General features: G+C 45.1%; 1 protein-coding gene across 2 annotated transcripts; it reads right to left on the bottom strand.

Moving 5' to 3' along the window:
* Window positions 1-398: 398 nt before the first annotated feature.
* Window positions 399-18954, bottom strand: KLF5 (KLF transcription factor 5). Of its 2 annotated transcripts, none has more exons than XM_075433238.1 (4): window positions 18680-18954; window positions 15969-16836; window positions 14754-14813; window positions 399-2343 (listed from the first exon to the last, which is right to left on the bottom strand). In XM_075433238.1, the coding sequence occupies exons 1-4, from the start codon at window positions 18899-18901 to the stop codon at window positions 2165-2167; spliced, it is 1329 nt and encodes a 442-aa protein (XP_075289353.1). In that variant the 5' UTR covers window positions 18902-18954; the 3' UTR covers window positions 399-2164. The 2 variants fall into 2 exon arrangements, with proteins under 2 accessions (XP_075289353.1, XP_075289424.1); XM_075433309.1 differs by lacking the exon at window positions 18680-18954 and adding an exon at window positions 18400-18473.
* Between the last annotated feature and the right edge of the window lie 5341 nt (window positions 18955-24295).

Below are 24295 nucleotides of genomic sequence, written 5' to 3'. Positions count from 1 at the left end.
CTTTTGGGCAACACTGTAGATGAGCGTGAGTAGGTTCTACCCATTTTGAAAGTGGGAGAGAATTTGTATACTTCTTCCATGCACCCAACGAGCACCTTTAATTTACAATCATGCTACTATGGAAGGACTTTTGCAACCATTTCCAGGCTACCGTACACTCCCTTTAAAGTTTTGGTGGCAGAAAAGCACCATAAAGCAATTATCCCTTCACATTTATTCTTTTCATCAGGGCAGGATGCAGAAGTGCCAGGTACTTTCCAAAGAGACAACCCCTGCTATGAAGAACAGACACTCTTAGCTTAGTATCCCCACGATTTCCAGCTCCCGACGCAAAAACACAGAACTTTCCTTGTCAAGAGCTACAGAGAGCACACGCGTGCACACATTAGGCACTTTGTTTTATTTTGCAAAAAAAAAAAAAGTCTTTATATATAAACCATTTCATTCTCTCTCAAAACATTCTACAACTATACAGCTGTTTGCTCCGTCATTTGCATAGGAAATACCACAATACAAAAATAAGGTAGGGGGGAGGCAAAAGAAGCAAAACAGCAACCGATTTATGCATGTGTTTCCACGTATAAACATTTCGAAGCCTTACAAAATTATTTACATCATTTGTCAACTATTTACATTAAGAGCAACATGTCTAACTATAACAAACAAAACTATAATTTATCAAGTGTATGTAAAATTGTCTTAAAAAAAAAAGAGTCTATCATATACCACAAATAAATAAAGACAAACAGTTTTAACAAAGCTAGGTTTTCCTGCAAGACCTTTTTTTGGTATTTTTGATTGTCTATTCTAGCCTTTGGTTGACAGCTTAATATTACGGCTTGTGAAGTCCAGACACTTACTAGGTTTGTTTGGTTTTCTGCCGTTGTCTGGCCGAATCCTACACGGTCTAACCTCATCTTTGGCCCTTCAGCTACTGTTTCAAGGCTGAACACTGTGGATCAAAGTCACTGTTAGCATAAAAGGGCACCACTTCACTGACTTCGGTGGAGTTTCAGCTACTTTTGTCAGCAGTAAATTTTCCCCTGCGTGTGTCAATCTGAACAGTGGATTAACTAAACTGCACTGTAATTTTAAACAAAATTACTGTATCCTTTACCTTCGAGTAAATTACATGCAATATCCACGTCAAACTAGATCATACCGGTGCTGAACCAGCTTAACATGTCTGCATATGAAAATTGCATCCTAAATCCTTCTTTTTAGAATGATACTAACTTTAGCTTACAGTAAGAGGTTTAACATTCTGTGTTCACTGTAACTATCCCCGTTATTTAAGCTTCCAACATTGACTTTAGAGTTCTTTCTACGTGTTTTGCCCTTTTAAGCAATTTGAAAAAAAAAAAAATCCTGCTTTGAGTATTCAGTGCACACCGTTTGAGTTAACAGGTATAAAACATCTGAATGCTTAGCTCCTTTCTCTCAAAAAAAATGAAGCTAAGTTGGTACTGTTTTGAGAGGTATTTAAATAACTTTGTTTGTAAATGTGCCGTGTTATCAAATGTAAAACAACCGCTTTTCTCAGATGATTCTTAGAAAACTTTTGTATTCAACCTAAAAAGCTGATTTGCATATTTACAAAATCTTTGTCAAAGCAACATGCAATATACAGAACAAAATATTTTGTTCTATGGCTGTTTATGAATTTTTCTATGTATTTTATCTCCACAGAACGACTTAACATTTAAAAAAAACCCCACAAGTACTAAGTATGTCCAGTAAAACCCTGACAGATTACAATTCATGGCTTTTCCACTGCGTTCATTCATCTGCAGCCTCTCATTAATTTGTTTACTAAACATTGTCACAATAATGACAGTGCTTTGGTCAAAACACCGCAAGAGGAAAAAAAAATAAATGTATAAAGCTGCAATGTGTCAAGACATAATACTTGTAAAGAGATGAAACCTGCTGACTAACACCATATACATCATGAGAGCAAACAAATGACCAAACACTCTGGTGTCGTGATACAGTGTCTTCCCTTTTTTCTGCATAAATATACAAAATATACATTTCCAGTTTCTTTTGAGACTTCTTTTAAATGGATAACCCATACGCAAAAATCAAACTAATTTCAGTTGTATGTCAAGAGTCAATAGGAAATTGCATAGATACAAAAGAGCCTCAGCAACAAGTCCAGCTTTTAGTTCTGATGCCTCTTCATGTGGAGAGCCAGGTGGTCGGAGCGGGAGAAGCTGCGGTTGCAGACGGCGCACTGGAAGGGCTTTGCCCCCGTGTGCTTCCTGTAGTGGCGCGTTAATTCATCCGAGCGAGCGAACCGCCAGTCGCAGCCTTCCCACGTGCACTTGTACGGTTTCTCACCTGAAACAGAGCACAGAGGAATGAGACCATCAGCTGTCACTCTTCAGGAGAGAACTGGTGTGGTATCACGTGGAACGGCACTGCTGTCCAATTTAAAGAAGAACAAATGACAAAACAGGAGCCGATATTTCCTAATTATTCACAGCTCTGTTCAACAGGCCACAAAACTGACAGCCCCTTTGTCTTCTCAGCAAATTTTGCTCTTGGATCTGTGATTTAATACCTTGGTAAATCTCAGCTTTCAAACATACAAATTGGAGACAGCTACGGTACGGAAATGCACAGAGGTAAAAGAACTGCACGAGACTGACTCCTTTACACTCCTCTCAATACGAGAGGGAGTAGGAAAAAAAAAGCAGTCCCACATGACAATCCGGCCTAGTTTGTAACTTACGCTTGCACCTTTTATAAATGGCTAAACTAAGTTACACAGAGCTTTTTTTAAGAGGTCTGAAATGGGAAGGAAGATTTCTATAAAGATTCTTTGTAGTGTGAAGATCTGTTCAAGAGCTTCTGATGCGTGAAGAAAGGGGCACGGTGTGTCACAAACACGAGGGGGATAGTATTTTCTAAAACGTCAGGGGCAATAAAAAACTTGCGGTATCCTGGTTTGGGCTTGCTATATACGGCAGAAAGCACATAAAAGATCAAAGCACCCGTTCCAGAATTGCATGTCTACAATCAGGTGCTCAAATAGCCATTTTTTAGAAGTGGCAAGTGCTTGCTGTCTCCACCAGTCTACACTGACGCAGGGAGGGCACGGCGTTTCTGAAAACTTGCTGTGTTACAGCAGCTCTTAACACAGTTTCGAAGTATCCAGCTAGTCTTGAACACACCGGCCCAAGCACCCCAAACACTTGCACTCATCCATTTTAGAACTATAAATGGGGTATTTTAAGCACGTCTATAATTTACAGATTTATTTGTTGAAATGGGAGAAACATGAAGCCACAAAGCCAAGATGACTTCTGTGTGAAACCAGAACTTTAAGCATGTACATACACCTGCTCGGGAGCTGGTATGCACATGATGTCACCATCCAAGCAAGCTTCGTATAAATAAAGAGGCTAAGATTACCTATTTATAGGCTATTGGCTGACGTTAGTTGACAAAAACACCTTTCAGATGGGAGAGTTGATTGCTATCTATATCCTTTGTATTAACGCGATCCATTTGGCAAAAAGAGAAAGAAAACCAAGTCTATCAAAGCACTCGGCAGTAGCTTCATCTGGAGCAGAATCAGACCAAGGCTGAGCTTTCCAAAAAGTCCTTCCCAACACATCTAGCAGCTCTTCTCCATTGGTCGCAAACCTTTACCCGCCCAGTCTCAATCCTACAGCACTGTGGAGTGACTCCTACTTTCCCCTGTTTCATGAGCACGCGGAAGCAGGACAGAAGCCAGTATCCTGCAATCTGACTGTTTGTTCTGCACCGGTTATGCAGAGAACACCATTTGAGAAACTCAGAAACATTACTTCGGAGACGCTAATTTACCATTCAGATGAAATTATGAAACTGGTTTTGTCTGGGTGTTTCTACTGCTTCTTCTGATCAACTAACCAGTAACTTTCCGTCTCCTACTAAGAGCAGAATCAGCCCTTTGCTCACAATAGGGACATGACTCAACGTTGGCAGCACAGTCACAACCAGAACCAGACCTCCACCAGGAAAAGTAACGATTCAGCCAAACAACCACCTCTTCACATAAACGGTGACCGGGATTTATTGAAATCACAGTGGAAACATATCATCCTTTAAGAAAAGCAAACTTCAAGCCCAGCATCACCTCTCGCAGAGCTCAAAATTATCTGGTGGATGGAAAATCAGAACACAAATTATTACAAACTTCTATCAATCATAGCTAAATTTACTCTGCCTGATGCTGACTGAAGACTGGAATGATGTACTATACAAGACTCTTTTTTTGCTTCATGCAACGCATACTATAGGTTAAAACACAGATTTCATTCAAACCCAGAGCACAAAGCTTTTGTAATATCTGAGAAGCCAGTTGAGATAATACATTTGGTCTTCATGGCAGAACAACAGGAAAGGTCTCTATTCAGCGAGGTATCTTTTGCAGTATATACGTCATCTTTAATGTATTTAAAGTGGGTTATTAATGCAGCCTGTAAGACTGTATTGCTGATCCACAGGCATAGCACCAGGGACACGTTACATGAACACATGTTAAAACACACATGCACACACAGAGTTTGCACAAAAGCATCACTCCTGCTTTCAAAGCACCTTAACATAAAGTCAGTGCATTTCTTTCCTTTTCTCCTTTCTCTCCCCTCTTTCCCCACATTCGCTTCAAACTCTTCTTTAAAAACCTGCACTTAAAATGGTTATATTATACTTGATGCTAAACTCCCAATCTTGTGATCCTCCCACTCTAACTTCCCAGAAAGAGCATGTAGATGGTCAGGCCTCTGCATACTCCGAACAGTTGCTTATCCATTTCGCAAAATCACACAGGGAGTGAGAGACCTGCTAAAGATGTTGGGGAAATCGCACTTGTTGAACAAAAGCCTAGGAGTACGCAGACCGAACCAGAACGGGGACCAGGAGATTAAAATCACAGTTTCCAAACTTGGCGTCGAGGAGGTACTGAAGGATGTGAAACTTCATTGTGTGTCACACTACGTTGTACTGGAAAAGCAGCTTCAAAGCAGTCCTGCATAGGTGGCACCTGACCCTGCCTGAGTCCAAACAAAACTGCTGCCCCTGTTAAAATTTTTTCCCAACCTGCGAGCAGTGTCAGCAGGTGCTATGAAAGCTCCTGGCACACGAACAGCCAGCAGCCCGGGCAGCAGTGAACCCTGTGCCTTGCTGGGTGCCACAGCTTCCAAGCCAGCGCTGAACCCAATGGCCAGATCCCCACCGAACTGGAGAGGACCCGGCTTCCCAGAGACACTATCCAGAAACTCGCCCCACGGTCACGGTCACTTCGCTGCCCGCCACAGCCACGAACCCTCCCAGGCAGCGGCACTGCTCAGGGCAAAAGGCAGGCAGCGCTCCGCCTGGCCGGCCGACTTCTGCAGACCCCAGCGAAACCCAGCAGCGCGTGGGGGATGCGCGGAGGGGAAGGAGCTGGTGCCTTACACAGATTGTTTTAACAGTGTTACTTTTATGTACTGGAAATTAAAGCCAGAACGCTGCTTTTAACCCCTGCTTTGGCCAACAGTGAGAACTGGAAAATGTATTTTTAGCGCCAGCGTAGAGGCCTGGATTATTTTGAATAAATCCTAGGGGTAAAATACTGAATATCTATGTTTGTAATGCTAGTTTCCGTTGGAAAGTTCTATTTAAGAACTGAATCAATTTCAAATGTTTTCCTTTCGGGCAAGGAGGAAGGGGGGGGGCAAGAAAAAGGTGGAGATTATTTTCCCTCTTTTAAAGCAAGCAGAAGAACAACTAGCTGGTAGTATTTTCTCTCTCTCAACCGATACACACGCTTTTTGTCATTTAGTAGAAATAAGGATTTGGTTTAAGTTCCCGCGGCATGGGAAAAAAAGCCTCACGTTACATATTTTCTGAAGCGATCCTGTTTCTTTGCTATGCTGACTTTAAAGCGCTGAGAAATCTGGGGTTGAAGATTTATTTTTTAAAGAAAGCAGGTATACACAACAAGGGACACTGAACTCTTTATCCACTGTTTTCATTGGCTACATAGTAATGTAAGATTTGTTTACTTTAATGATTGTGCGAAATACAGTAGCTGTAAAGTTTCAGAAATATTTGGTTTTCCTCCAGCAATTTAGGGCTTCTATAGGGTGTTAAACCAAGAATGCCACTGGTCATCAAAGACGAAGGCAGGACGGCTCGGTTACTGGAACACGATCGTGGTATCAAACAGGTATTTCACTGTAAAAGCAAGAAAACAGCTAACTCCTCCACTTCAGGGGAGCTTCCACGGGATTTGTTAGAATGTCAACACTGTTCAACTAAAACACCATGGAGGAAGCTGGTACCGATTTCCAGCCAAATAGCACACTCCAACCCTTTCTTCCCAAGCCAGAAATATTATACACAGCACTTCTGGGAAACAGAACTGCTTTCCTTTAAATTATACTTCAACAGGATAGGGATTTCATACGTTTAATTGGATTTCTGCATAACCTCCTTCCAGTATCACTGATTTAAAATATTTTGCTAGGCTTACACATCACAAAATATATTTTTAAGTTCTTGAGCTGTTAATATGTATCCATTCTTCAGTTTAAAAAAAAATACATTTGAGGAGCACCAGAAACAGACTTGTACTTGAGCACAGAAATTTTAAGCCCTAATGTTTAGTTTGGAAGCTCTTCCACAGAAAGCACCTAGCAAGAGATAAGGAAGTTTAACCTGAAAGTAGGCTCTTTTGCCTGCAACGTGTCTATCTGTTAAAAAAACAAAGTCATCAATGCTGTGAGATTGCAAGGATGTCAAAAAGACGTCTGGATATCCACACGTAACTTGCTAACCTAACCAGCCACTTCAACAGATAAACTACCCCAAGGCAGATCCCCAGGTCTGGGATCCTTGCAGATACGAGACGAGAATGGTCTGGACCATTTAACTCTTCTCCCTTTAACTCACCTTCTAGGGATTCAGTCATTTCAAAAGACACCAACTGCTTTCCTAACATTAATTCTAGCCACCGGCAGTGACTGTCGCGGCCGTGCCCATTTGGGTAAGGTACAGTGCCACCAGTGGGGGGGTGACGGTCATTTGAAGACCTTCAACATAGAGCCTCTGTTCCAGAAAATGCTTCTGTTCAAAATTCTATTCGAAAAAACATAAAGCTGAAAACAGCAAGGGCCGGATTTTCAAACCTACAGTTAGGTAACTCTACTGGTATGCAGAAATCCAAATACACGCATTACACCAGCCAACGCCTGTGACTTCTCATATTTATTTCCTACCAGAAGTTTCAGTCAGAGCGGTGAGTCTGCAGCTTCCTTGAGGAAGAAAATGAAGCAGGTTTTTCTAAGACTCCAAAAAGGCAACACCTGATTACAGCTTGTAAGGGTATAAAGGTATAAAGACACACCCTCTCACCATTCTTTCCACCATTTTAATATTACTTGTGTTTATTACGGAATTATTTCTAGTGGCAAGTGTTTGGCTTTCAAAAATATTTGACTAGGTGGGATAAAAGGTGAAAGAAGAAGCAGAAGTTTCTTCACCGTAATCGCACCAGTTATGTACATAACTGGTATGATGTCCAGTTTTAAAACAGGTTATTATAAAGATTTATGTTGTCTCAAAGATTTTTGGTGCATTTGTTTTCAAATTTTTGACATCTTAATGTCAGTTGCCTTCATTTCCTGACAGCCTCAAATTTTTAGAAAAAAAAGAACAAATGAAATGTTTTTCCTCTGTTTTAGTTGGCCTGAAAGAGCTTTCCACTAATTCACAGCATCACAGTTTTAAACTCCGGTCTCTTCCAGGCTGACTGGATCCAAACATAGCTGCTTGGGTGCATGTCTGCACTCATTCAAATGAAGTTTTTAGCTCCCAATGTTTACCTAAAACTAGACCTTCCTTCTGCCATTCACTAAGCGCTGTAGCCATTGTTAAAAGCAGCTCCTTGGTTGGGGTTTTGCCCTTTTTTAAGATGGGTTGGTTTGGTTTTTTTTTTTAGAGAAAGAGCAGACAGTTGAAAATTTCAAAATCAAAAAATCCCTCAGGTGTTTAAAAGCTCTGAAAGTAATGCACTGAAATTCTTGTTTGTCCAAGATGGAGATGGATCAGAGGGCTGACGGCACACAGCGTACATCCAGCTTATTTTGTGAGTGACAAAATAAATTTAGTCCTTGAAACATCCAGCCCACCAGTGACATGACTGCATAAAATATGCTGCGCATTTTTAAATGTGATAAAGCCTCTGCCCAGTACAGTAATGGCTAGAGGGTGACCATTAAGTACCCCCCCACAACAGAACAGCATTTTAAGGAATCCTGTAACAAGAGGGCTGTTGCACTTCAGAAGTCTGATCACTGATAAATCAAGCAGTATTTGATCTCTCTCTCACAAAAGCACGAACAGGAAAAAAGGTAAATGTCTGTTAAGCACAGCGGACAGCCAAGAGCGCTGTGCATCATTCACCTTCTGTCTACAGAGGCACAGAAGGCATTATCTTCTCAGAGCTCCCACCAGTGCTTGAAGCACTTTTATTTTGCTAAGTGTTGTCTTACGCAGTTCAAGGATTACTGGGGAATCTCGACTGGCCTGTGAGATGGTTTATTTTCTTTCTGGCATAACATTCTGTCTTAACAGAGGTGGTGTCTCTTCAAGGAGATATGCAAACAAAGAGGAAAGGAATTTTTTTTTTTTAAGTAGGTTTGTAAGAAATTCATGCCATCTGGGGTGCAGGGCTGTGTCTACACGTCCTGTGCTGAAGAACACATTTCTTCATCTACGCCTGTGGTGCAAGAACAGCTCTTTAGCTCTCACACCAATAACACTGGCTCTTGCACAGTCAGGTAAGAGGTGCTCTTCAAATGGAATTTATTAAACACGTACTGTAGACTTCCAGATTTCCATCTACTATGTGCACGCACACAAAAAAAAGAATTGAAAGCAATACATTAAAGCTGTTCTAACTCAAAGTGAAGCACTGTACACTTGCCAAAATCAAAGGTTTTAATATGTCCTTAATCAGAGTTGTTAGAGATCACTGAATATAAATAATGCAGCCTGACAGGACAGGAATGCTGCTACCAAGATACTCAGACTAAACTAGGACATTACTCAAATGTTTCTAATCTTTCGCCAATGGGAGGTGCAGGTCATCTAACAAACAACAAACACCACCACTACCCTGGAACCAGGAGTCAATCGTCCCAGTCAGGCTCAGAAATTAATTACAGTAAGAACCTTCTAATCAAATAACGGAAAGTTTTAATCACCGGCAATCTCTGTGAATCTTGGGACTATATTAGCCTATGTAGGGCGGTCTCAAAATGAACTATATTTAAAGCTGGTCTCTTAGGTCAACAGTTTCCTTATCAGGAATCAAATATCCTGGAACTGAAGTTTAATCCTCTCAGCGACCAACTGACAGAAATAACAGGTTTTTTAAGCGTTCTTTCTTAGAGGGACTTTCTAGGCTTTTAATAAAAAAAAAAAAAAAAAGGATTAAAAAAAAAAAGAAAGGCTTTTCTTTGCAGTATCTAAAATCTAACAGGAGTACCCCTTACCCGACACCTTGGAATTTAATTCCTGCTTCATAAAAATTGTGTGCGGGATGCTGATGTGAATGACCAGTAACATTCAATTAAAGTTTAGTTTTATGATGTTGCTAAGATTTCACCTTCTTTTGAGCAACACATTCAAACATGTCTCATTCAGCTTATGACTACAGATAAAGAACCGGATCAATTAATCCCAAGGTCTGCGATCATTCACAAAGTGTTTGAAAAAAATGCATTACTTTCCCTTAAACTGTGGTTTGCACAGGAAAATAATGTACTTCATTTCTCACACAGGCAACTAATGGATTTAGCAGAATTCATAAATAAAAGATACCAACATATTCTCCCGCAGTGTCTATCAACCCTGCACTTTAATGCACTTTGTCAACAGTTTTATTTAACTCTCCTCCATTTTCCCTTATTGTCGCTATCAATGATGGCATTTACTGACACCTCCTTAAAGTATAATCTGTTGCAACTGATTTATCTACCAGGTTAAGGAAGCAGAATCTGCACAGAAATACTACTTAATAACTATTTTCATGATGCGAAGGTTTTTTCACAATGAGCTTTGCTATGTACACAGCAGGCTACAAGCATGGGCAAGGCAGAGTGTTTTGGGGCCTTCGCTCCCCACTCGTACACCGCAAGTGAAATCCCTCACCTAAGTCTCAGGATGATTTGAATCAATACATGTTTTTGCAAGGTGCTTTTTTTTTTTCCCATTAGGAGTCCAATTACCACTTGTCTTCACTTCTGAACAACGGGCATCCTGAATTCCCAGGCAATTCTACGCGGTACCATCTTTAACAAACACCTGCACACAGCTACGGCAAACTCGGAGAGCTGAGTCCTATGGACTGCTGAAGTCTACTGCACACGATCGGTTTTAATTCTGACATATCATCAGAGCCTAATTCTGAAGGCAGAGATGTAAAATAAAATAAAACAAAACGCTTAACACCTTGAGGAACCGCACAAGTCAGCAGCTGTCCCATGCCTACATAAACATTTGAAATAACTATGGACAGTGGAAGTATTTTGAGTGCATCTCATTTAGAGAAATGCCATTTCTCTTGAGTTATCTCAGCTTCCACTTCCCATCACCAAATACAAACTAGATCTATAGATAGAGATGAAATAGTTCTGCAGTTAATGTTAGAAACTATTAATGGCAAGCCCACCATGTGACCACAGAACATGCCTGTACAAAGACTCTGTGTACGGAAAACCAACATGCAGCTGGAAAATGTCCTCAATGTGTGTGCCTTGATGTGTTCAAAACAATGACAGATTTTCCTCTTAAAACCATACACAATTCTGAAGTGTGCAGCTGTTCACAGAAATAATAAAAAAATCCCCCACCCAGGAGCCTGCGGCTCTTCTGTAGCGTTACCGGTAGGGTGCAGGTAGGGTATTCCAGGTGCCCCCATATCAAAGGCTCAACTTCCACAGCCCAAATCTTTAACATACAAAGACATCCAGCAGGATAAGTAATCAGACCGCTGTTTCTAAAGGATTACTTGATATATATGTACGTACTCAGATACCAGAAAAGGAACCGAATGAGGTTTACCTACAACACACAAGCAACTGCTTTTCACTGACATTTGGCACGTTTTTCAGTTGGACGTACCGCTGTTATGCCGGAGCTTTAGGGTGGTTTTATTGCTGGACAGCCCGCAATAAATGCATAACCCCCTCCCACATCATATACTGTAGTTGCACAATGCCAGTTATGAAACGAAACTTGTTCCATGACTAACAGGTAAAATCGTTTTATAAGAAAATCTCTGCTTCAAAAGGTCAAAAAATCCAGTCTGTTTTGAGAGATGTTTCAATAGGTACTTCAGCATACTAAATACCATTTTACCTGTTTCAGGAACAACTAATAACGAGTTAAGATACTATACTGAAGTGTTTTAAGTTATTAAAATGTACTACTAAAATGTTTTGGCTCCAGAACTGCACGGAGATCGATACAAAGCGTCATGTATCTTCGCAGCATTTGAATCTTTGTTCACGTTCAATTTTGGGGTTACAAGTTTATCAACAACTAAAATTTACTCCGTAATTTACAAACACTAAAGGATTAACTAAAGAAAAATGTGCTCCTGCTTCAGCGATTGGTACAAATGCATTAACCTCGCTTAGCTCTTTACGTGAATACTGGATTCCTAATCAACAGCAAAAGTCCACTGTAATTACATTAAATCAGAATAACTATACGAGCTCATACCACCTGACTCGGAGTAAGGTAAACACCTTGGGAACACCTAAGGAGAAAAATGTAAGGGATTTTCCTCTTGCACATTTCCTATAGTTTTATTTAAACGTAATTTATCAAGTCTGACAGTGTGTTCATATCTGAATTGGAAAAAAGACTACAGCCTACATTCCTCCTATCAAAAATAACACAGGTTTGTTCTCTGCCCCCTGAAAGCCTTTCAGAAGAGAAAGGCTGCTAAACAAATACTGTAAAAAGGCTGAGATTTTCCAATACAAAAGGAAAATCATAAGGTCTGTCTTGACTTTTAATGGCAGACAAACTTTGCTGCAGGCTCTTTTATTTTAAGATGACAGATTGCTGAGAAGGGCGGGGACTGGTTGGGATGAGAGAGAGACTGCAGCCAGTTTTTAAAAGGTATTGTTAAGAAACTAAGAATAAGGAGAAAACAACTTCAGTGGTCCATGATTACTGAAGAACGGGTTCAGCCAGATAAACAGGTCTCCTATCCCTGAAGGGATTTGAAAGAGTATCACACGTAACTTTATTAAAATGGATTGCGTGACACTTGCTTTAGAATTTGAAAGTAAACGCTTCATAGAAGTCCTTTCAAAAAAAAAGTTAAAAAAATCAAAGCTTAATAGTGCTGTATGAATTCACAGGTCTGGGGGAGGGGATGCGCAGAAGCACACCCCCAAATTAAGCCCTCGGCGTCAAGCCCTTCTCTTTAGAGATCGATAGCGAGATTCCCCTGCACTCCTGGGGGAGCCGTGCAGCTTCACAGGTTTCCCTGAGTTTGCGCCCATGTACTTCAACATCCATTTAACCGATTTATGGTACTGGGCAAGTCAGAGATCTTGCTGGTAACACGCATTTCAACCATATGTTAAGGCAAAGATCAGAATCGGTGCCGGAAATCTTCAAGTACTAAGTGAATATTCAACAGACTTAAACTAACGCAAACTCTGAAATAATGCAGGTAACAGTATACGGACTCACATTCTTGCATGTAATGCACACTTTAGACAGTTTATCCCTTCATTCACCTCCCCAGAAGACCCTTTGTATTACAGACCTGCTTAAGGTCACTAGATTTTTATCTAAAACAACATTCTTGTTTCCATGAATACATCAGCTCCTCTGACCTTTGCACATTTATCCACATTTCTAAGGTCAAATATCTACAGGTAAAAAAGTGAGGGCAACAATAAACATTGGTGACCCTAAGTAACATATATTAGCAATGTGGTATGTATTTCTATGCACACAAGTATTAACTTTATAAACCCTGAAGTCATTACTACTCAAGGTACAAAAAAAAAGATATAAATTGATTTAAAAAAAGGAAAAGTGTATGTTTCAAATGCTGACTTTGCTTTTAGCTCTCTTTCTAGTTATTGTATAATAGCAAGTGAGATATTTAAGCCTGGTATTTAGTTGCTGGCTAAAGTGCATAAGTGGAAATCACACACTTAAATTTACAGACTATTTATTAAAGAGCAACGGGATTATACTCTGACATTAGTCAGGTTTATAGCCTCATGAAAATACTCCTTTCTTACTAAGCTTACTGCTCACGAGTGATTACATATATCAAAAATATTTTTAACAGTGTTCTTGTTTAGTCTATTACTAATGCAAAGCAACAATCTTTGCACAGTTGCTTTTAATTTTTTACTGTGACTGCAACATGGGTAACTCTTTCATTTATCAAAACAAAATTTCCATAGTAACATTTAGCCTGGAGATGATACTCAATTTCTTTACGATAATCAAACGATCCATTCAAAATAGCTGCTGAATAGAAGGCCTTGTTTCCATGGAGATAGTGAAACATTTTGTTGGATCATAGCTCATGCTAAGTTTTGTTTTGACTTCTGGTTTAAACTTCAGTGAAAGCCCATTACTCGAACGGCACAGCCGCAGCGCTGACAGCCCGCTTCAATAAGAGAGCTGCTTCAACTGTGACTCGTGTTCTGCTCTGAAGCGAGGTTCACGCAGAAAAGAGCCGGGGTTCGTACTCGGTTTTAAAAACAGGAGTTGCAGCCCTCTCGCGATTTCTTCACTGAACCAGTCATGTGCTTTTCACTGATTTAGCACAAGTAGTTCTGTACTAAGATCCCAGCAAAGAACTCTCTGAATAGTTTCAGGCGTGCTGCTGCTGAGCTATATGCTTTCCTCCCCGTCTCTCTCTCTCCTCCTTCCCCCCTGCCTCGGCAGGTGAGCGCTTAGGAAGAGCGGCCTCAGCGGTTCCACCTCCCAACCGCTGTCCTCTGCACGCGTGGCTGCTGTGCCCACGCACGAGCAACACCGTCCCCTGCTCCGCTCCACACCAGCCTGTGAACAGGGACTGTCTCTGTAGCTGCGGGCAGAATTCGGTCGCGCCACAAAACCCAAGTGTGACGCACTGACACTTTTCATTTCCTCCATTTTATTGTCTTTCACCAACAAAAAAAAATGACTTTTTAAAAAATAAATATATACAACCACCTGTCTTTAAATAAAAATAATGCCAAGGGCGAGGCAAATGGAGGTATCTTTGGAGTCTTCGTGACGTTTCTGAAAAATTCTAAGACGAAAAAATTCTAACAGGTCAAAGAAAAAGCCCAAATCAGAAAAATCCATCTACTTAGATATATCTTGAAAACGGTAACATGTTTACTATGCTTAACTCATTATTCAAGGAGAAAAAAGTACTTTTTTTTTTTTTTTAAACACTTTATGGCATTTTAGATTGAAAAGGAAAGTTTCCATCTGTTTTATTCTCAGTTATTTTGAGTTCTGTATTGTAAAAGGTTTACCAAAACTGCATTAAGAATAAAAGCAATTTTTCTTCACACTGACCAAACCTTAAATTTTTCTTAACTGAACTGCCAGCCTGAACTCACACCACTCTACAGAAAACAGGGAGAAGATGGCAGATCAAACACTCTTGCTTTCTCGGAAAATGCGTAAGTCATGAACGAACAAGAGACAGTGGGAGAGCGAGTACATACCTGTGTGAGTTCTCAGGTGCGCTTTTAAGTGAGAAGACTTTGTATAAACTTTCGTGCAGCCTAAAACAAAACAAAAACAAAAAAGCAGAGCACCATTTCAGTAGGGAGAACAGGAACATTCCGTATTACATTTAAACCTCCTCACTCAGAGCTGGGGTACTGTCTGGAAACATTTAAGTTTACTGCCTTCTGGCACCACCAACATTTAGAAGCAAAATTTGATACAGAAAGCTCCTAGGGCTACATTGCTTTACATAGCAAAAAGAAAAATTATTATGTTTCTGGTAGATGTAGTGCCTTGTAATGTAGTATAGACCAATAGCTGCTACAATCTACATGCAGTAACACCTGCCACGTAAATTAACAACTCAGAGGGGGACTTTATTTTTCAAAAGTTTCCTAGAAGTTTTGATCAAGCTCTGTGCCATTGTTACCCAGGGCTCAGTGTAACTTCTCCACTGAGCATTTATCGTACAGCACACTGTATGGGTGCGGCACCGCCGAGAGTTATGCCAGTAAAGGGAGAGATCAACCACGAGCAGCAGTTTCTCTCTGTGCTCAGATGGGTGTGAGCCTCTTCTACATGGAATCATGTACGACATGGAGGCACACTTTATACTCAGGTCTCTCTTCCCCTCCAGCATAGAAGGAGGGATGGAAGGGAATCCATCTGTGGATGGGTTTCAGCAGTAGCTTTAATGGATTTATGTGGGCAGCTGAATCCCCTGTTCGTAACAGGGAAGATACGGCCGTGGCCTTGACTATCGGGAGCTAAAATGATTCTTTCAGTGCCAGGGGATTCAAACTGAGCTGTGCTGTGCTGGACAAACTGATCCTCTGCTCCATCGTGGCTACTGGAAAAGTGAGGGCAGGAGCTGCATGGTCACACTGACTCACATGAGAGAAGGCAACCCTTGTTTTTTTTTGTTCGTTCGTTCTACAGAGTACAAGTACTCTAACACAGTAAAATGAGCTCAGGTGTTTAAGACAATTACAAATGAAATGAAGAAAAGGGTATGTATTATTTAAAGAACGTGAAAGTGTGCCACACAAAATAAAACAATAAAGAAGAGAAATCCTACTTTGACAAGAAATTATTTGGTTTTCCCTATGTGTTGACTACAGCTCAAGAAAACCCCTTACACCTCATCCACGATTGTTCACACTTTTTTCTTTTATTGCAAGAGCCGGGATTTTCTGGCACAGACTGCTTACCGGGATAGTCACAGTAGTGGATACGTCTCTTCTCCAGATCTGGGTTACTTCTCCTGTTGTATCTGACTGGCTGGATGTTCTGGGGGGTTATGGGCAGAGTCGCCGGTAAATTCGGATTGTGAATTGCCAGCTTGGAAGCTATAGTTGCAGCATATGACGGAGGAGGGGTTAAATTCTGTAGCATCTCTGCTTGTCTGTCTGGACTTCCAGGCTCTGAGCTTGGGGGTGAAGGAGGGAAGTAAGTGGCCTGCTGCTGCAGGAACTGGTTTGGCATGGTGTAGGTGCAGGGGGGGATGCCCTGGAACTGTTTCATGGCAGTCTGTGGAACAGCCGAGGAGAGCGTGTTCAGGCCTGCCATGGCTGACGGCATGGAGACATTGTTGAGGGAGTCCATCACGGCTGCCTGAGTAGTGGTGTTGGGCATATCTAAATCCGAGCTCAAGAGCTGATACAGCTGGCCTTGCTGGGGCGTGACAGAAAGGTGAACATCTGGAGTAGGAAGCTCCTGTTTGATGAAAATATTGTTCACATCAGGAGTTTGGTGAGAGCTGAAGATGCTGGTGAATTCGGGGAGGGCCTGAGTGGGGGCAGGGGCGGGGGCAGTAGTTTCACTCTGGTGACTGAAAATGGTGACCGGCTCTGTCTTGATGTGGGTTACACAGGGTCGCTGAGATTTGTACAGGCCAGTTCTCAGGTGGCTAATGTCGGGGAGGAAGACGTTCATGTTGATGCTGTAAGGCAACCCTTCGCTGTCAGTGAAGAACTGGTCTACAACCGAGGCACTGTCTCTTCTGTACTTCTTATGTTCGGGGATGACAGGGACAGGCGGGAGCTGAGGTGCCAGGTATTTCTCCATTTCACATCTCGTCTGCAAAAACAAACCAGGCCATAATCCACATGATTTGTTACCAACTAAGAGACACGACGGCACACAAGTCGCGTGAGGCTCTGCAAATCGACAGCAGTACTGTTCTGCCAGCTGCAAGCTACCTACGCAGGAAGTTATAAACACTCACTCTAATGAAAACCTGTCTTTTACAATCGGCGCGCTAATCAACATCATCGAGGACAAGGAGATAAAGCCACGGCCGAGCTGTTCAAGCAGAGCAAGCAGCAAGATCGACCCGATGTTTCAGCGTACGGCAAACTTTTCATCTTTTACACGTACGAGACGCAGGAGTGACAGGCGCTGTGCCTAATCTGCAGATCTCCTGCTCTGGAATTCACTGCTCGAGCAGGGCAACCGCCTATCTGTTTCACCCGCTCCTCTTTGAAATGCTAACTTTAAAAGCCGCATCCCCAGCTGGCTAACTGAATGCTAATACCTCAAGTAATGTTTATACAGATATACGCTCCGCGCTTCTGGGATTTTTCATCCTTAAAAGAAAGGTACTGGATTGGAAATACGACGACAAAGTGTAAAGTTACAAATCATATCGAATAAAAAGACGACGGGTTGACTGCATCTGAGCACCCTTTGTGCAAAGTGTCTCTGGGACCACATTTAAAAACGTATATATAGATATATGCAGCGTGTAATCGGCTAACAGCGTGCTAAACACGTCCCTGTCCATGCCCGGGTCCTAGGAGAGCTCTTTAATTACTGGGAAATCACTGCCCGAGCGCGGTGGCGGGAGGGAATCCGTGGGTGGCTGGAGCCCGATACGCCGCTGGTACAGTCATCGGCAAAGCATCCGCCACGCACCCTCCGGCGGGCACACGCCGCATCCCCCCCCCCCCCCCCCCCCCCTCCGCCCCGCCGAGACCGCGCTCACTCCGCGCCCCTCCAGCCCCCCGCAACGGGAGAGCGGCTGGCGGGCAGCAGCCCTGCCCGCACGCCGATTTCGGGACCTCTCTTCAAAGACCCCCCCTCTCCCCGGCAAACGCCGCGAACAGGCAGAGCCGCCTCCCCGTCCCTTTGATCTCGATCTGCCCCGACACGCCGGGCTCCTTTTTCCAGCTCTTGTTTACCAGCCGAGGGGCGGCTCGCTTCCCAGGGGGCAGCCACCGGCCGAAACGCGGCGAACGACGGGCCCCCGGCCGCGCCCCGTGACACCCCCCCCCCCCCCTCCAAGCCCCGCCGGACCCGGGCGCTCCCCGGGACACCCCCTCCCCCCGACCCCCCAGCCCCGCCGGGGGTACGAGATCGGTGCCTGACGGGGGGAGGCCGTCGGCCGGCCAAAGCCCGGCTGCGGCCGGCGCCTCCCGCTTTTAGCTCCTCCACTGCTTCGCGCCTGTGGATCCGCTCCCGAGCGGCCTCCCGGGACGGGCAGAAAGTCCCGGGAAGTCCCCCCTCGCCCGGCGCGCCGCGTTTCCTTCCACCCCCCCCCACCCCCGAACATGACTCCCTGCGTGGGCGAGGAGGACAGGCGGCCGCGCTAATTCTGCCGCCGGGCAAGTGCGGAGGCAGCAGCTGTAGCTTTCAACACACCCGCGGGGGCTGCCCGGCTCCCCCCTCCCCGGCCCGCGCCCCGCCTCAGCTCCGGCCGCCTCACGGCGCTCGGCCGGCGGGAAGGCGGGAGCGCCGGCGCCCTGCCCGCTCCGCGGCCCTCCGCAACGGGCGGGCTGGGCGGCGGGGTGGGGCGGGGGCCGCTCCCCCTCACACACGCCCGCCGGCCGCTGCCCTCGCCCCGCAGCCCGGCCCCACCCGCGGGAGAGGGGCGACGGCCGGAGGACTGGGGGGGGGGGGTGGGGGGGTGGCCACTGCCTACCTGCACCATCTCCTCCGCCGGCAGGGTCGCGCCGCCGCCCCCCGGGTGCTGCTGCTGCTGAGGCGGCGGCGGCGGCGGCTGCTTCAGGTCCTCCCCGGGGAAGATCGCTGCCTCCCTGGCCCCCAGCACGGGCTTGAGCTGCGCGAACACCGGCTCCTCGGGCTGCGGCTGCTGCTGCACGGGGCCCAGGCGGGCGCTCATGGTCAGCACCCGGGTGGCCATGGGGCAGGCGGGCGCGGACGGGCTGCCCGCCCCGGCGCAGGGCGACGAGAGGGGACGGCTGCTCGCGCGCTCGCTCCCCGAGAGCGCGCCCGCCGCGCGGCCCCACCGCCTCCGCCCGTACCTGCCGGCGGCTCTGCCCGCTGACACGCGCCCGCCTCTATTTCACCCCGCCCCGCCCCCGGCACCGCACCCAGCCCGCCGGAGGGGGCCGGCCCCGCGCGCTGCCCTCCCCGCGCCGCGACCGCCCGGCACGGCCCGGCCCGGCCCGCCCCGGCTCCTCCCCGCCCCGCCCCGCCCCGCCGCGGCGCGTCCCGCCCCGGGCCCGGCGGGAACGCGAGGCCGGGCTGTCCCCGGCGAGCTGCCCGGCGGAGGGGCCGGTGGCTGCAGGCTCTCTCGGTGTCATTCACAGCCCGCTAAAAGAAGCGCTGCTAACGTGGGCGTGTTGAAACAGCCGCGTCTCCGAGATTTTCGTCTCCAGAAAGGGTTTTTGAAAGGCGGTCCTTCAAATTTATCATTTTTTTTTTTTTCGTCCCGGGGGCAACCCGCACTCGAAACCGGCTGCTGAGGATTCTCGCGCCTCCCGCGTCCCCTGCGCACACGCTGCCGGAGGAATGGCTCGGGCGAGAAGGAAGAAAGGGAGAGGAGAAGGGACGGCGACCCGCTGCCTCTCCTCTTGCCCCCCACCCCGCTTTCCCCCCTGCCCCGGGCTGGCGCAAGTTTCCGCCTCCCTGTGCCGAGGAGTGGGGTTTCCCCGCAGACGCGGGACGGTGAGCGCAGCTCCTGCGCCTGTTTTGCTGAAGGAGGAGGGAAAAGGAGGGGCGCTGCCCCGCGCAACACCAAAGGGCTCGCGCTGGGTGCGAAAAGGTGCAGCGGGTAGCGGAGCCTTGGAAAAAAAAAACCCCAAACTTTCCACCTTTCTCCTGGCCCGGCTTTGCGGGGAGAGAGCCCGTGAGTCCACGGCAATGTTGGCAACCTCCCCCTCCCCGCATTTATCCCTTGTCGTTGATGGTCACGGCTCCTTTTTGAAACGTAAAAAAGCATTTTTCTGGCCAGCCTGGCGCTTCTGCCCTTTGCCTTCCAGTTCCCGGCGAGTCGGGTGTCTCCGACCCCGCATGCGGAAAGCTAATTCCAGAGCCAGGACAGGGTTCAGCGTAACATTTCTCGACACAAACTGCCTGTTTAGCAAGACGTCGCCGCTTGATGCTTGTCATTACTGACACAGACCCGGCTGCTCCCGTCGGCGAAGCGCTCGGAGTCATCCCGGCTGATTTCCATCCAACGCCGACGCGTGTTCACGTTCAGAGAGCACGCCGCGTCCTTTTCCGAAGGCGTCGCTCTCCCTGTTCTAGTCCACAAACACGTTTCAACCGATAGATTTTAAAATCATGTTTTGTTTTTGCGTGAATGCCCTTCATGTAACCCTGGTTTAGGGTTAGGCTTCAAACTACTTTGTTTTAATGCCCTTCATGTACCCCATCGCAACCCAGTCAGGCTTTGAACTACGTTTCTGGCCCTCTGAAATGACAAGTTTGGCATAAACTGCTCTGTAGCAGCTTTAAAAAGCAAAACTGGTAATGCTGCACTACGCTGTCCCGAACTGAATTCGGCCGTAACGCTCCGATGGGGCTGGGCAGTACCTGATGCAGCGCGTATACTAGTAACTTTCAGACATTTATGTAAATTGTATGGCTTTAGTAACTGAAATGTTTCAGAGACTTGCAAACTTTAATTACATGTTTTACCTCCATCTGATTAAATGAATGATAAACAGATAATTTCAAATTGTTTTTTTGTTTTGCTTTGTTTTATATATATACGTACACTTACAAAGGGCCTGCTCTGGCAAAGGCTTTGGCAGGGTGATTAGAACGGTATCGCTGAGTAAAGCTCTGTGTACACTTAAACATTTTCAGAAGCAGCTCTGAATGTGTCTTAATTTTTTTTTTTTTAAAGGATATAATTAGGTCTGAAGTGGAGGTAAACAAATCCAAACCCATCGCCATGATTTTGTGCTAACGGTGGGCCAGGTCCTGCAGCCTTTTGTCAAGCGACAGTCAATGGAAGATTACTGAAGAGCATATAATTTTTAAAGGGTGATTCTTTACTTTGGCGTTTCTACTGTCCAACAATTAAACAGGCAAGTCAGACTGACTCTTGTTCCCGCTCAAGTTCTCTGCTTATCTGACCTACACAGTGCTGCACTGTTTAGCTTACAGATGGTCCAAATGCATGTTTAGATCCAGATGAAAAATTATTTGATACCCAGCTTTAAGAATTTCCGTAGTTGTTAGATTTTATTCTTCTTTGAACAAATCATTTTAATGTACAAATTTGAAGTCAGTAATTAGCTGCCAACTAACATCATCTCCTAAATTAAATTGAAATGAGAGTTTGTTCAGAATTAATCGTAAAAAAAAAATACAAGTTTAGAGTTATAATCATGTTGGAACGTTTCTGTTTCTTCACTGATTTTGCGGACAGAGTTAGAAGTGAGTTTACACCTTAACAAACAAGTTTACAACAGAAAAACGAGTAAGCTCTTTCAAACGCAGCACAGTTCTGTTTACGTAAGTAAGGCGTTTGGCAGAAGCATTCGGGAGTTACGGTAAGTGATCATTCCTCTGCAACACAGTTCCCTGAGCATCTTACAAAAATGACAACTCGAGGTCTTAAGTTACTGTCCCTCAGGGCAAAAAAAGGAGAAATGAAACGTTGGGCGGTCAGCCTCTAGAGCTGGGTGTGTGAAGGACACCTTCCAGCCTCTTTGGTCGCCGGTAGGAGAAGCGCGACGCTCCGCGCTCGAAGGAGCCTTACCGGGCTCAGTGAAAAGGGGTTAAACTTCACGAAACTATGTAAATGCTGCAGGTTCTGAGCGGGCAGGGATCCAGGCAGTTCTGAGTGAATGTAGGCTCAACTGCTTTGAACTCTCTTGTTCTGTGCATTCCTCTTCGCTTAGTAGTGCTGTACCCATTAGGGGAGACAGGAGAAAACAAGAACAAATGTCAAGTCCCAGGCGGCCGGGAGCTTGGCAGTGGCGGAGCGCGGCACTGCCTCGCGGGAGAGGGCTTGGGAGCGAAGGAGCCCCGGGTGGGCGGCAGCGGGGACGGGACGGAGATGGGCTCCCCGCTTTCCTGACTCGTCGGCTCTGCCAGACGTACCTCTTCGGGAAGGCACCCGTGTTCCCCCGTCCGGTGGGGAGGAGAAGGGCCGGAGCTGATGGGGACCCGTGTGCTGTTCGGAGGGGTAGGGAAGGGGTGGAAAGACGTGGACAAGTTGTTTCGTAATGATGAGGTGGGGGAAACCTGAGGACCACAGCTGAACTGAGCCAGACGTGAAGCCATAGGAAGATGTCTGATAATAATTTCAGGAGCTTTTAGCACATTCAGAGGCCTGTTCTGAGTCAGCAAATACCCACCTCATTTTTTCCATGTGAACTTACTAGAGAAGTGGAAATAAATATTCTTCTTGCAAAATCAGTAGCTGTCTGTACTTTTGGCCACCCATTGGACTCCTCCTCCCCAGGGGAAGGAATGGTTTCTCTTCTTACTTTTGACTTTCAAAAGAGAGCCACTATGATGCTTTTCCCTCAATAAAGTAATTATTTTTCTCATTCCGACTTTCCACTGAAAACAGGGTCGCAGTAGCCATGAGGTACCATCTTAACTCATGACAGGCTTTGGAAATGCCACTCGCGCTGTAAAACACAGCACCACCACAGCGAGGAATGTAGCAGGGTGACTTTCTGTTAAAGTGAATGTGGAAAATCACGAAACGATAGTCTATTGCTGTGTACCTTTATCTGTTGCCTTTTCAGGATTAGCTTACAGAGGTGTTCCCTTTGCTTACGCAAAAGGCAAGCCCGGGTCCCATTTTTCATTTCACTGTGCCACAACCCCTGTGACAGGCCCTATGGAGAAAAGGGTACTCTTCCTGAAATAACAAATGGCACTCCCTAATTAATTCAGCCTGGCGTTTTCAGTAAAAATACACTTCATCTTGACTTCTTTCCCCTCTTAACATTTCAACAGTCATCCCTTTCCACCTCTTAGCTCTGGCGTGCAAAGTCACACGGTCAGGAAAATACCTGTAGTTCCCCTTGAACAAGGCTTTGGTGTAAAGTGGGTACAGAAAGTGAGTTTTAGTTTTGCCCCCCTGTATACCCTAGGATGGTTGTGTAAAACCTTCCCGTTCCCAGTGGAATCCCTCAGGATTTCTTCGCTGCACTGCCGGGAGTGAAGAGTGTGCCTTCCTGAGCTGGCTTGGCTTTTCTTGCCACTGGGATTGAATTGGCACATCGTGTGAGGTAGAAACCTCCTCAACAGAGTGACTCTAGCATCAGAGGACTGGATTTGACAGTTTTTCAGAAAATAAAGTCATAAAAACAGCAAAACCGCCAATTTGTCTATTCCTCAGGCCAAGGGAGAGTCACCATTGCAGAGCTTGGTACAGACTTTGTATTTATAAAATGAGTGGTGTATGCGAACTTCTCTTTTACACAGTTAAAAATGAGATAAAACTTTTAAAGCTATGTTTAAAGTGTGCTAAAAGCACCCAGATACAGTTCTGTTTGTGGTTTGTTTTTATCCTTTAGCTAAACATATTTTTCTTCCACTGTGAGATGAGTAAGTTAGAACAGCAGTGCAGGTTTGTGACAACTAAATGAAGATATGTAAACTTACTCACAAACAACCTTTGAAAAAAATCTTTGCAGTAACAGGTAAAGATCCTACCATGTCTGCGTTTTCTGTGTTTTGACCTGAGTCAGTCTGCGCTGTCTAAAGCCTAATTAGAGATTAATTATATAAATCTGCCTATGCAGAGATCTGTTCAAGTATTTTCCCTCAAGTTGAGCTTGAGCATGTGTGTATACACTTGCATGCATCCGTCTGATTTGCTATTTATCAAGGCCAGTGCTGACTTGGCGGAACAGATGCTTCAAGATGGAAACTTCAACTGCTCATTACTTGAATTCTTGGATTAAGAATCATCAACCTGTCTGGAGGAAACAAGACATCTTACTCAGTAGCTGAACCCCATCTTTACTCAGATTTTAAGGAGTTTTAATAACTGCAGGTAACAGCCTTGTATTTCTCGGTTTCAGGTACGTTTCGAATATTTTCAGCCTGTCTGAGAAGAGGAAGCACAGAAAAACCTTTTATAGTTTCCAGTCCCAATTTCTGACCTCTATAGGTTTAACATATATCTGAACTGGAGGCTGTTTATTGCAACAGGCCTTTCTGAGAACAGCAGGCCACTGACTCAGCTCGAAGAGACAAGCGTTTCCTGTATTTTCATCCATTGTCCTACGGCTGCTGGGCTCTGACTTGTTGCACAGTAGGGCCAGAAACTACAACAGCACGCTCCTTAAGCGTGTCATTTAATTATTTATGTACT

Source organism: Opisthocomus hoazin, chromosome 1 (genome assembly GCF_030867145.1).
Source record: "Opisthocomus hoazin isolate bOpiHoa1 chromosome 1, bOpiHoa1.hap1, whole genome shotgun sequence".
NCBI lineage: Eukaryota > Metazoa > Chordata > Aves > Opisthocomiformes > Opisthocomidae > Opisthocomus > Opisthocomus hoazin.
This window is presented reverse-complemented; position numbering and strand designations above follow the sequence as displayed.